Below are 13,390 nucleotides of genomic sequence, written 5' to 3'. Positions count from 1 at the left end.
TGCCTCCCCATGGCTCATCAGTGTGGAGATTAGGGGAGGTAAGGGGTGGAGGAGTAGAGGGGGCTAGAGCTTTGGGGGCGGGGAGGGCACCAGGGGCTTCCAAATACAAGCACAAAAGGCATTGCAGGGGTCAGGGATGGAAGGGATGGGGGGGCAGGGGTGTGTGGGGCTGCCGTGGAAGCTCGCTGGGGTGCAGAAGTGGCTGGGGGCCCCTCAAGAGATTCAGGTCCTAGACTAGAATCCCTTGGTGGGGGGACCTGCCTTATTTGTTTGTTTGTTTGTTTGTTTATTTAGAGACGGAGTCTTGCTCTGTTGCCCAGGCTGGAGTGCAGTGGTATGATCTCAGCTCACTGCAGCCTCCATCTCCCAGGTTCGTGATTCTCCTGCTTCAGCCTCCGGAGTAGCTGGGATTACAGGCGTGCTCCCACCTTGGCAGGCTAACTTTTGTATTTTTTAGTAGAGATGGCGTTTCACCATTTTGACCAGGCTGGTTTTGATCTCCTGGCCTCAGGTGATCCACCTGCCTTGGCCTCCCAAAGTGCTGGGATTACAGGCATGAGCCACCGTGCCCAGCCTAAATACTTTTTAAATTTAATTTTTTTGAGACAGGGTCTTGTTCTGTTCCTCAGACTGGAGTGTGGTGGCACAATCATAGCTCACTGCACCCTCGACTTGCTGGGCTCAAGTGATCCACCTCAGCCTCCCAGGTAGCTGGGATTACAGGCGCCCGCCACCATGCCTGGATAATTTTTTGTGTTTTTGGTAGAGACAGGTTTTCACCATGTTGGTCAGGCTGGTCTCCAACTCCCAACCTCAGGTGATCCGCCCGCCTCGGCCTCCCAAAGTGCTGGGATTACAGGTGTCAGCCACTGTGCCTGGCACGGAATCTGCAAATTTGACTCTGACTCTGAGCTGGGGTTTCGGGGGGGAGTGTTTATTGAATGATTAAGCGACAGGTGGACAAGTAGGTGGAATGAATGGATGAGGGGTGGAAGGGACATTTTGGTTGTGTTCTGTCTGCTGGAAGGCCTGAATGTAGGGTGGAGAAGGGCCTGAGGATGCCATAACATCCTTGTCCCTCCCCCCATCTTCCAGATTCAGCTTAGGGGCCCAGTGAGACGCCCCCGAGAAAGTTGATCCAGCCCTCACCAGCTTGTTTTCGATGAGGTCACAGACGACCTTGTTGTTGAAGTACTGGATTGGAGTCCAGCGGATGCCTTCCTGTACGTACTCCTCCTGGGGGTGGAAAAGGGGTGGGGTGGGGGGCAGTGAAAAACGTGTGGCCACCCTTCCCCCCATGTCCTCTCCTCTTCTCCATCTTATCACTTAGGACTGTCTCTGGTAACAAAGCCCATCACTCCTGTGTGAGCAAGGCTGGAAGTGCCAGGGAATTATATTTGGTTCTGGGAGTCCTTGACCAATAATCAACAGGAGCGGGTGGATAGATACCCCAGCTCCCTCGCTTCTCTGTGTGCTCTATGAAGCCTCCTCGAGTCCCAGTGCAGTTGCACACTGGTTGTCCACAGCATAACTTGCTCATTAATGCCCTATTTGGACTCTTTTTTTTTTTTGAGATGGAGTTTTGCTCTTGTTGCCCAGGCTAGAGTGCAGTGACACGATCTTGGCTCATTGCAACCTCTGCCTCCCGAGTTAAAGCGATTCTCCAGCCTCAGCCTCCCAAGAAGCTGGGATTACAGGCATGTGCCGCCACGCCTGGCTAATTTTGTATTTTTAGTAGAGATGGGGTTTTTCCACGTTGGTCAGGCTGGTCTCCCACCTCGGCCTCCCAAAGTGCTGGGATTATAGGCATACAGGCATGAGCCACTGCATGCAGCTTGCTTTTTTTTTTTTTTTTTTGAGACCAGGTTTTGCTCTGTTACCCAGGCTAGAGCTCAGTGATGTGATCCTAGCTCACTGCAACCTTGACCTCCAGGGCTCAAGTGATCCTCTCATCTTAGCCTTCTGAGACCTCAGGAGCACACCACCACACCTGGCTAATTTTTATGTTTTTTGTAGAAATGGGGTCTCACTATGTTGTCCAGGCTGGCTTTGAACCCCCAGGCTCAAGCGATCCTCTTACCTCAGCCTCCTAGATAGCTGGGACTATAGGTGTGAGTGATTGTGTCTGGCTTGGTCTGTCTCTCTCTCTCTCTTTTTTCTTTCTTATTTTTATTTTTATTTATTTATTTATTTAGAGACAGGGTCTCATTCTGTTGCCTAGGCTGGAGTGCAGTGGCACAGTCTCAGCTCACTGCAACCTCTGCCTCCTGGGTTCAAGTAATTCTCCTGCCTCAGCCTCCTGAGTAGCTGGGATTACAGGTGCCCACCACCATGCCCGGCTAAGTCTTATATTTTTAGTAGAGACGGGGTTTCACCATGTTGGCCAGGCTAGTTTCAAACTCCTGACCTCAGGTGATCCACCCGCCCCAGCCTCCCAAAGTGCTGGGATTACAGGCATGAGCCACTGAGCCCAGCCTCTCTCTCTCTTTTAAAAAAATCCCTGTCTCAGAGCTGGGCATGTTAACTCATGCCTGTAGTCCCAGCACTTTGGCAGGCCAAGGCAGGAGGATTGCTTGAGGCCAGGAGATCGAGACCAATCTGGGCAACAAAGTGAAACATTGACTCTACAAAGAAGTTTTAAAATATTAGCCAGGCATGATGGTGTGTGCCTGTGGTCCCAGCTACTTGAGAGGCTGAAATGGGAGGATCGTTTGAGCCCAGGAGGTGTAGACTGCAGTGACCTGTGATCACACCGCTGTACTCCAGCCTGGACAACAGAGCGAGATCCTGTCTCAAAAAAAAAAAAAAAGGCCGGGCATGGTGGCTGATACCTGTAATCCCAGCACTTTGGGAGGCTGAGGTGGGTGGATCATGAGGTCAGGAGTTTGAGACCAGCCTGGTCAATATGGTGAAACGCTGTCTCTACTAAAAATACAAAAATTAGCTGGGCACGGTGGCACGTGCCTGTAGTCCCAGCTGCTTGGGAGGCTGAGGCAGGAGAATCACTTGAACCCTGGAGGCAGAGGTTGCAGTGAGCCGAGATCATGCCACTGCACTCCAGCCTGGGCGACAGAACGAGACTCTTGTCTCAAAAAAAAAAAAAAAAAAAAATCCCTGACTCACTTCCTCTGTCTCCTCTTGGAGCTTCCTGGGATTGCCTCCCAGAAAAACCATTTGTCCCTGAATCCTTGCCTCAGGCTCTGCTTCTGGGGGAGGGGCTAAATGCAGACAGCAGGGACTATTGCCTTATTGTTCATGGCTGTGTCTCCAAGCACCCTAAACAGTGCTTGGCACACAACAGGTGCTCAACAAATAATTGCTGAATGAATGAACTAAGAGGCACGGTCCTTCCCAAAGCTTTAGAGGCAGAAGGAAGTATCACTGTGGAGCCTGGGCAGGTTGGCACAGAGAGGTGGGAACGTGGTGGGGAGGGCTGAGGTGTCCCCTAGTTGCTAAGGGATCCTCATGGTCCTTCCACCCCACCCCCACCCCAGGATCCTCCATCCCTGGCTGCTTGGCTGCCCACCTGTTCGGCCTTCAGGGTGAGTTCGATAAAGATTTGCTGCAGCTTCTCATTGACGAAGTTGATGCAAAACTGCTCGAAGCCATTTTTCTGCAGAAGGAGGAAAAGAGTCCTTCCCTCAATGTCCTGGTGCGAGAAGTTCTTGTGGCCACCCCGGGCTGCCCCAGGCGGGACAGGATGTGGGCTGGAGGCAGGGGGCCGTACCTGGAAGATCTCGAAGCCGTAAATGTCCAGCACACCGATGCTGTACTCTTCCTGGGGTTTCTGCATAGCACGGTTGATGGCCTGCGGTGTGGGTGGAGACAGGAGGTCAGTGGGCATCGGTCAGATCTGAAGCCCCCGCTCACCACTCCTTAGACACATGCCTAGCCAACTTCATGGGTGATGTCCCCTCATGCCAATTTCCCTCCAGCCCTCTTTAGCTCTGCCCTTCCTGGCTCTGTGTATGGTCTCCCCACTCCCCAGTCAGTCACTCAGAGGAGAAACCCAAGTGTCAGTGCCTTCAAGGTCCGTGGCTCCGCAGCTGACTCTGCCTCTGAACCTCTCTGCACCTCTATTTTCTTATCTTTAAAACGAGTTGATAATAGCAACTACTTTATGGGGCTTTTTCTTTTCTTTTTTTTTTGAGGTGGAGTCTCACTCTGTTGCCCAGGCTGGAAAGCCAGTGGCGCAATCTCGGCTCACTGCAACCTCCGCCTCCAGGATTCAAGAGATTCTTCTGCCTCAGCCTCCCAAGTAGCTGGGATTACAGGCATGCACCACCACACCTGGCTAATTCTCATATTTTTAGTAGAGACGGGGTTTTGCTGTGTTGGCCAAGGCTAATCTCAAACTCCTGACCTCGAGTGATCTGCCCACCTTGACCTCCCAAAGTGCTGGGATTACAGGCATGAACCACTGTGCCTGGCCATACATTTTATACTTTATTTATTTTTATTTTTTTTAATTAATTAATTTTTTTTTTGAGACGGAGTCTTGCTCTGTCGCCCAGGCTGGAGTGCAATGGCATGATCTCAGCTCACTGCAACTTCCACCTCCCGGGTTCAAGTGATTCTCCTGCCTCAGCCTCCCAAGTAGCTGGGATTAAAGGCATGTGCCATGACTCCTGGGTAATTTTTAGTAGAGACGGGGTTTCACCATGTTGGCCAGGCTGGTCTTGAACTCCAGACCTCAAGTGATCCACCTGCCTCAGCCTCCCAAAGTGCTGGGATTACAGGCATGAGTCACTACATCTGGCCAAAAGTGTTTTTTTTTTTTTAGAGACAGAGTCTTGCTCTGTCACCCAGCCTGGAGTGCAACAGTGCAATCATAGCTCCCTGCAGCCCTGACCTCCTGGGTTCAAACGATCCCCCAACCTCAGCCTCCTGAGTAGCTGGAACAAGTGCACATCACCACACCCAACTAATTGGAAAGTTCTGTAGAGATGGGGTCTTGCTATGTTGCCCAGGCTAGTCTTTTTTCTCTCTCTCTCTTTTTTTTTTTTTAGACAGAGTTTTGCTCTTGTTGCCTAGGCTGGAGTGCAATGGCACAGTCTCGGCTCACGGCAACCTCCACCTCCCGGGTTCAAGCAATTCTCCTGCCTCAGCCTCTGGAGTAGCTGGGATTACAGGCATGTGCCACTACACCCGGCTAATTTTGTATTTTTAGTAGAGATGGGGTTTCTCCATGTTGGTCAGGCTGATCTCGGACTCCTGACCTCAGGAGATCCACCCACCTCGGCCTCCCAAAGTGCTGGGATTTCAGGCGTGAGCCACCGCGCCCAGCCACCCAGGCTAGTCTTAAACTTCTGGCCTCAAACGATGCTCCCACCTCGGCCACCCAAAGCATTGGGATCGTAGGCGTGAGCCACTGCACTCGGTCTCCATAAATGTTTGTGACCCCAGAGCGCCCACTCTGCCCTCCAGCCCCAGCCCCACTCGCCTCCACGAGGAAGTCGAAGAGGCGGGCATAGAGCCCCTTCGCCAGGGCATCGCGGGTGTAGGCTGCCTGCTCCACGTTGAGGGTCACATCGATGGACTCGCTGCGCCCGCCCCAGCGGCTGTCCATCTTGCGGCTGGTCAGCTTCTCCTGCAGTCGCCCACTGTCAATGCCCAGCAGGTAGGCGGGAAAGGCCAGGACTACCGGGGCAAAGGTCAGGGCAAAAACGGGACAGTTGTTGGGCTCTTGTGCCTCCTGCATGGGCCTCCTATTATCCCCATCTTGCCAGTGACACTGACGTTGTCCTCGTGGGCTCTCAGCTTCCTGGGGGCGGAGCTGGGAGGACGCAGTTCACACACCCACAGCCCCCCATCCCGCCCTCCCTGACACCCACACTCACGGTCCACACTCTCCACTCGGGCGTAATTCCCGTCTTCACAGAAACTGATGTTCCCTAGGTGCAAGATCCCCGCCACCAGCTGTAGGACCAGCTGCTGGATGCTGGGCGGGATCCCAATGACCTGCATGGCGCTCTGTGGGTACAATGGGAGCGGAAACTGTGCCATGATTCCTCGCCTCCAACCTGCCTCCAGGGGCAGGCTTGAGGGGCCACAGCACGGACTCAGGGAGTGAGCACCCTTGGGTCCCCATCCTACCCCTTTCAGTCACTTGCTGCGTGACCTTGGGCAAGTGCCTGCACCTCTCTGGGCTTTGTTTTTTATTATATTTTTTATTTTTGAGACAGAGTCTCCCTCTGTTGCCCAGGCTGGAGTGCAGTGGCGTGATCTTGGCTCACTGCAACCTCCTCATCCGGGTTCAAACAATTTTCCTGCCTCAGCCTCCCGAATGCCTGGGATTACAGGTGTGAGCACCATGTCTGACCTGGGCTTTGGTTTCCTATTGTATTTTTTAGAGTCTCACTCTTTCACCCAGGTGGGAGTGCAGTGGTGCTATCTGGGCTCACTGCAACCTTCACCTCCTGGGTTTAAGCGATTCTTCTGCCTCAGCCGCCTGAGTAGCTGGGACTACAGGCGCATGTCATCACGCCTGGCTAATTTTTGTATTCTTCGTAGAGATGGGGTTTCACTATGTTGGCCAGGCTGGTCTCGAACTCTTGACCTCAGGTAATCCATCTGCCTCGGCCTCCCAAAGTGCTGGGATTACAGGCATGAGCCACCGTGCCTGGTCTTTTTTTGGTTTTTGAGATGGTGTCTCACTCTGTTGCTCGGGCTGGAGTACAGTGGTGTGATCTCGGCTCACTGCAACTTCTGCCTCCTGGTTTCAAGCAATTCTCCTGCCTCTGCCTCCCCAGTAGCTGGGATTACAGTCACGCGCCATCATGCCCGGATAATTTTTGTATTTTAAGTAGAGGCGGTGTTTAACCACGTTGGCCAGGCCAGTCTCTTTTTTTTTTTTTTTTTTTTTAGACGGAGTCTCACTCTGTCGCCCAGGCTGGAGTGCAGTGGCCAGATCTCAGCTCACTGCAAGCTCTGCCTCCTGGGTTCACGCCATTCTCCTGCCTCAGCCTCCCGAGTAGCTGGGACTACAGGCGTCCGCCACCTCGCCCGGCTAGTTTTTTGTATTTTTTAGTAGAGACGGGGTTTCACAGTGTTAGCCAGGATGGTCTCGATCTCCTGATCTCGTGATCCGCCCGTCTCGGCCTCCCAAAGTGCTGGGATTACAGGCTTGAGCCACCGCGCCCGGGCAGGCCGGTCTCAAACTCCTGACCTTAAGTGATCCGCCTGCCTCGGCCTCCCAAAGTGCTGGGATTACAGGCGTGAGCCGTGCCCGGCCTCGGCTTCGTTTTCCTAATTTGTAACTCAGGGGAGTTTCTGGGGCTGAGGTCTGCCTGGCTGGGGACTGGAGTGGAGGCCGGTGCTCACCAGAGTCTCACCAAAGTCGCTTCTGTCGTCGGTGCCGTCCACCTGGTAGGTGTCCGATTGGTTGAGGTAGTAATAGTAGTCTGGTGTCATGAGGCCCAGGTTCTGTCTTTGCTCCTGGGAGGCCCCTTCCAGCAGCTGGAGGGTGTGCAATGTTCATGCATCTGGTGCTTGCCTGGCTCAGCCCCTGTGATCCCCCCATCTGCCCTGCCATGCCCTCCCAGGCGTGTACTTTCCCATTGTCCACGCTGCTGGGCTCCAGGTGGGGCTCACTCTCCCCCAGCCCCTTCCCTGCACCTGGTAGTAGATGTGGAAGTTCCTCTCATTTTCATTCTGCATGACCACACGGGACTTCTCCAGCAAGAAGTTGGAGATCTTGCCCCCATCTGGCTCCCCACCTCGGCTGAACTGGATCTCAAAGTACTTGCCCTGAATTCGAGAGAACCATGTCAGCACCCCCGCGTCCTGGGGTGCAGGTGGGGGAAGGATTAGGGATGGATCTTATGAACCTTATCTCTCTTCCCTTCTTCCTTGTTTTTTGGGACAGAGTCTCTGTTGCCCAGGCTGGGGTGCAGTGGCGCTATCTCGGCTCACTGCAACATCCACCTCCTGGGTTCAAGTGATTCTCCTGCCTCAGCCTCCTGAGTAGCTGGGACTACAGGTGCCTGCCACCACGCCCAGCTAATTTTTGTAGTTTTGGTAGAGACGGGGTTTCATCATGTTTGCCAGGCTGGTCTTGAACTCCAGACCTCAAGTGATTCACCTGTCCCAGCCTCCCAAAGTGCGGGGATTTCAGGCCTGCGCCCCCGCACCTAGTCCAAGGGTATGGAATTAGTAAACCATGTCCATGTGCAGGTGTAATACTAAAGTCTATGAGATGGATGTTAACATCATCCCCATTTTATGGATGAGCAAACAAATGAAACTCAGGAAGTTACATCGATTTTTTTTCCCCAGGCTACACAGCTCACAATGACAGAATCAGACCCTGAATCCAGATCTGTTTACCTATCCTGTCTTCCACTGGGCCCAGCACAGCACCTACACAAAGAACAAGTCCCAGAACTATTGTCGAAAGAAGGAATGAATAAGGGAATAAATTGGACCTGAAATGTGAATGGGAACTATGTAGCATGGCTGCAGCTGGGGAGTATTTAAGAATGTTACACAGGGGTGTCGTGGCCTCCACAGTTCTGCCAACGGGGGACTCTCTTTTGAAATGGACCATGAGCAGGAAGTGAGTCTCCCATTCAGGAGTAGGTATTTCCTGCTGGGTTTCAAATGGGCTCTTGTCCTGGCAATGCATATGTGTGTATGTGTGGTTGTGTGTGTAGAAAGGTCAGCACGGATGGAGCAGCTGCTCCAAGCAGAGCTGCAGAGACTCACAAAGCGGCTGGAATTGTTGTTGCGCACAGTCTTGGCGTTGCCAAAAGCCTCGAGCAGCGGGTTGGACTGCAGGATGATATCTTTGACGTGCTGAGGGCAGAGGCAGGTGGGGTGGGAAGAAGTCAGACTGGGGCAGGAGTGCAGATGGGTGGGGCTGCACTACCATGTAGGTGAGGGCGACCCAGCTCATCCTTCTGTTTTCCTCGTCTCACCTGGACCTTCTCGCCTCCGCCAGATACCTTGGAGATGTAGCCCATGATGTATTTGGCTGCCACTGTCTTCCCAGCTCCACTCTCTCCACTGGGGATGAATGGAGGAATCAATGATCAGTGGATGGGGTTGGGGGAAAGAGCCCTTTTTAGTGCCTGACTATTCATTCATTGAGCACCTACTGTGTGCCTGCCAGTATTCCGGGTACTGGGGATACTGTAATGAACAAGACAGATAAAATCTCTACTTTCAGCCGGGCATCGTGGCTCATATAACCCTATAATCCCAGCACTTTGGGGGCCCGAGGAGGGAGAATCACTTGAGGTCAAAAGTTTGAGACCAGCCTGGCCAACATGGTGAAACCCAGTCTCTGCTAAAATACAAAAATTAGCCCAACATGGTGGTAGGTGCCTGTAATCCCAGCCACTCAGGAGGCTGAGGCAGGAGAATTGCTTGAACCTGGGAGGCGGACGTTGCAGTGAGCTGAGGTTGCGCCACTGCACTCCGACCTGGGTGACAGACTGAGACTTTGTCACACACAAACACACACACACACACACACACTCTCTCTCTCTCTCTCTGCTCTCATAGAGCTGGCATAGATTGATTGACTGAGATGGGGGTCTCATTCTGTTGCCCAGGCTGGAGTGCAGTGGTGTGATCATAACCCCTGTTCCTGCCTGGAACTCCTGGGCTCAAGCAATCCTCCCTCCTCAGCCTTCTGAGTAGCTGGGGACTACAGGCATGCACCACAGTGCCCGGCTAATTATTTTATAGAGACAGGGTGTTGCCATGTTGCCCAGGCTGGTCTTGAACTCCTGGCCTCAAGAGATCCTCTTGCCTTGGCCTCCCAAAGTGCCGGGATTACAAGCATGAGCCACCACACCTGGCCTGAGGTGACATTTAGAGGGCACAGACAGACAATAGCAGAATGAATCAATAAAATACATCATGAGTCAGATGGTGACAAGGAAGATGAAACAGGGTGAGGGCAGAGAGGGACAGCAGGGCTCTGTTCAGATTGGGAGTTTCAGCAAACCTCCCTGGGGGCGGTGATGATGTTTCAGCGGGGGCCTGGGCAGCAGGGTCTGTGACGCCCCAACCCCATCTATACCTAATGATGACACACTGGTTCTCACAGTCGATAAGCATGTTCCGGTACATGTTGTCCGTGAGGGCGTAGATGTGCGGGGGATTCTCATACTGGGCCTGGTGGGGGAGGTCAGGTCTCAGCCCAGGGCTGGGGGCTAGGGGTCTCGGGGCTGTGCCTGCCACCCAGCCCCAGCCTCACCGCGCCCTGGTAGAGGTCGATCTCACGGTCGGTGAAGTAGGGCATCTGCTTGAAGGGGTTTACGGAGATGAGCACGGAGCCGATGTAGGTCTGAGGGATGGTTAAGGGTCGTGTGGTGTACTGGTAGGTTTTGTCCTCCCTGTCCCCTCATCCTGTCCCCACCCAGGGCTTCCCAGGACTGCATTGCTTGGAGGTGGAAAAGATGGAAATATTGGATGTATCTCGAGTCTCTTGGAAAAAACAGGGCTGGCCGGGTGCGGTGGCTCATGCCTATAATCCCAGCACTTAGGCAGACAGATCACTTGAGGTCAGGAGTTCGAGACCAGCTTGGCCAACATGGTGAACCCTTGTCTCCACTAAAAATACAAAAAATTAGCCGAGCATGGTGGTGCGTGCCTGTGATTCCAGCTACTTGGGAGGCTGAGAGAGGAGAATCACTTGAACCTGGGAGGCAGAGGTTGCAGTGAGCTGCGATCGTGCCATTGCATGCTAGCCTGGGCAACAAGAGCCACTCAGTCTCAAAAACAAAACACAAAACCCAAAAACAAAAAAATTAGCCAGGCATGGTGGCTCATGCCTGTAATCCCAGCTACTTGGGAGGCTGAGGCAGGAGAATCGTATGAATCTGGGGAGACAGAGGTTGCAGTGAGCTGAGATTGGGCCACTGCACTCCAGCCTGGACGACACAGCAAGACTCCATCTCAGAAAAAAAAAAAAGAAAGAAAAAGAAAAAACAGGGTTGGATCTGGAATGGGGGAAACAGAACACGCTAAGGCTGAGCTTCTCCAGGACAGAGGGAGCAGTGGCAGCCACAGCTGTGTCCAACCAGAGCCCTGCTGTCACTCCATCTGTCCTCCGTCTCACCGCCTGGTGCTCTCCCAGCCCATCCCTCCCTCTGCTCCATCACCCTCCTCTCCGTCCACGGCCCAGCCATCCATTCCTTCCCTGCCTGCCCGCCTCCATCCTTGGCCCAGGGTACGAAGATGTAGTCGTCCATGAAGCGCTTCCGGAGGTTGGCGCCGATGGCGTCTTCGGTGATCTGGGGAAGGAGCACCATGTCGTCCACGCCACTCTGCTTCACGTTGTGGCTCTGCCAGTGGAAGCGCTCCTTGCTGCCCTGGGGGGGTAAGAGGGGGTTCGGGGTGAGCTCTTGCACGGGGATGTGGCACCTGGCTCACCGACACCATCAACTTCTGGGTTCTGTCCCACCTCCACAGCTCCACCTCCATTCCTCCTTCCCCATCTCCAGGAGAGGCTGGTAGGAACCAAGCCAGGCCCCCTGCCCCAGACAGAAGTTATACTGCCTCAGATCCAGCCTTCAGCCCTCTTTATTTTTTTTTTATTTTTATTTTTATTTTTGAGATGGACTCTTGCTCTGTCGCCCAGGCTGGAGTGCAGTGGCCGGATCTCGGCTCACTGCAAGCTCCGCCTCCCAGGTTTACGCCATTCTCCTGCCTCAGCCTCCCGAGTAACTGGGATTACAGGCGCCCGCCACCTCGCCCGGCTAGTTTTTTGTATTTTTTAGTAGAGACGGGGTTTCACTGTGTTAGCCAGGATGGTCTCGATCTCCTGACCTCGTGATCCACCCGTCTCGGCCTCCCAAAGTGCTGGGATTACAGGCTTGAGCCACTGCGCCCGGCCTATTTATTTTTTTATTTTTAATGTTTATTTATTTATTTATTTTGAGACAGAGTCTTACTCTGTCGTTCAGGCTGGAGTGCAGTGGCACGATCTCGGCTCACTGCAATCTCCACCTCCCAGGTTCAAGTGATTCTCTTGCCTCAACCTCCCGAGTAGCTCGGATTACAGGTGCCCACCACCACACCCAGTTAATTTTTAATATTTTTGATAGAGACGAGGTTTCACTATGTTGGCCAGGCTGGTCTGGAACTCATGACCTCAAGTGATCCACCCGCCTCAGGCTCCCAAAGTGCTGGGATTACAGGCGTGAGCCACCGCACCCGGCCTCTTTCTCTCTTTCTCTCTCTTTTTTTTTTTTTTAATTAATTTTTTTTTTGCCAGGTGCAATGGCTCATGCCTGTAATCCCAGCACTTTAGGAGGTTGAAGCAGGAGGATCGCTTGAGGCCAGGAGTTCGAGACCAGCCTGGGCAACGGGCGCGGTGGCTCACGTCTGTAATCTCAGCACTTTGGGAGGCCGAGCCGGGTGGATCTGAGGTCAGGAGTTTGAGACCGCCCTGGCTAACACGGTGAAACCCCGGCTCTACTAAAAATACAAAATTAGCCAGGTGTGGTGGTGCGTGCCTGTAATACCAGCTACCCGGGAAGCTGAGGCAGGAGAATCGCTTGAACCTGGGTTGTAGTGAGCCAAGATCACGCCATTGCACTCTAGCCTGGGCAACAAGAGTGAAACTCTGTCTCAAAAAAAAAAAAAACAGGCCAATCTGAAAAGACTATATACTGTCTGATTCCAACTATAGGATATTCTGGAAAAGGCAAAACTATCAGGACAGTAAAAGATCAGTGGGGCCAGACGCAATGGCTCACACCTGTAATCCCAGCACTTTGGGAGGGCGAGATGGGAGGACTGCTTGAGGCCAGGAGTTCAAGACCATCCTGGGCAACCCCCATCTCTACAAAAAATAGAAAAATTAGACAAGAGTGGTGGCATGTGTCTGTGGTCCTGGCTACTCTGGAGGCTAAGGTGGGAGGATCACTTGAGCCCAGGATGTGGAGGTTGCAGTGAGCTGATATTTTGCCACTACACTCCAGCCTGGATGACTCTGTCTCAAAAAACAAACAAACAAAAACAAAACAAAAAACCAAACAAACAACAAAAATGTTTTGAGACAGGGTCTCACTCTGTTGTTCAGGCTGGAGTGCAGTGGTGCGATCATAGCTCTGTGCAGCCTCTACCTCCTGGGCTCAGGCAATCCTCCCACTGCACCACAGGCTCCTGGGTAGCTGGGACTACAGACGTGCACCACCATGCCTGGATAATTTTTGTGTTTTTTGTAGAGATGGGGTCTTGCTATGTTGCCCCGGCTGGTCTTGAACTCTGGGGCTCAATGGATTATCTGTCTCAGTCTCCCAAAGTGATGGGATTATAGACATGAGCTACCACACCCAGCCCCTCAGCCCTCTCCTTTGGTTTCTTTGCCCATTTGTCACCCCACCTAGTGCCCCTCACTTCCCATGAAGGATGCCAGGCTAGGCGGGCAGGG

At 53.1% G+C, this 13,390-nt stretch overlaps 1 protein-coding gene across 1 annotated transcript in view; it reads right to left on the bottom strand.

Moving 5' to 3' along the window:
- Positions 1-13,390, bottom strand: part of MYO1F (myosin IF) — a 57,738-nt gene that overhangs the window by 24,228 nt on the left and 20,120 nt on the right. Inside the window, exons 2-13 of the mRNA XM_033199280.1 lie at positions 11,187-11,324; positions 10,208-10,297; positions 10,031-10,125; positions 8,919-9,006; positions 8,707-8,796; positions 7,618-7,749; positions 7,324-7,458; positions 5,841-5,973; positions 5,444-5,640; positions 3,728-3,808; positions 3,527-3,613; positions 1,150-1,236 (exon numbers count right to left, since the gene is read on the bottom strand). Coding sequence (XP_033055171.1) covers positions 1,150-1,236; positions 3,527-3,613; positions 3,728-3,808; positions 5,444-5,640; positions 5,841-5,973; positions 7,324-7,458; positions 7,618-7,749; positions 8,707-8,796; positions 8,919-9,006; positions 10,031-10,125; positions 10,208-10,297; positions 11,187-11,324 — 1,353 coding nt within the window. The remainder of the gene's footprint in view (positions 1-1,149; positions 1,237-3,526; positions 3,614-3,727; positions 3,809-5,443; positions 5,641-5,840; positions 5,974-7,323; positions 7,459-7,617; positions 7,750-8,706; positions 8,797-8,918; positions 9,007-10,030; positions 10,126-10,207; positions 10,298-11,186; positions 11,325-13,390) is intronic.

The sequence above is a fragment of the Trachypithecus francoisi genome, unplaced genomic scaffold (assembly GCF_009764315.1).
Source record: "Trachypithecus francoisi isolate TF-2019V2 unplaced genomic scaffold, Tfra_2.0 Lachesis_group5, whole genome shotgun sequence".
In the NCBI taxonomy this organism is placed as follows: domain Eukaryota; kingdom Metazoa; phylum Chordata; class Mammalia; order Primates; family Cercopithecidae; genus Trachypithecus; species Trachypithecus francoisi.
This window is presented reverse-complemented; position numbering and strand designations above follow the sequence as displayed.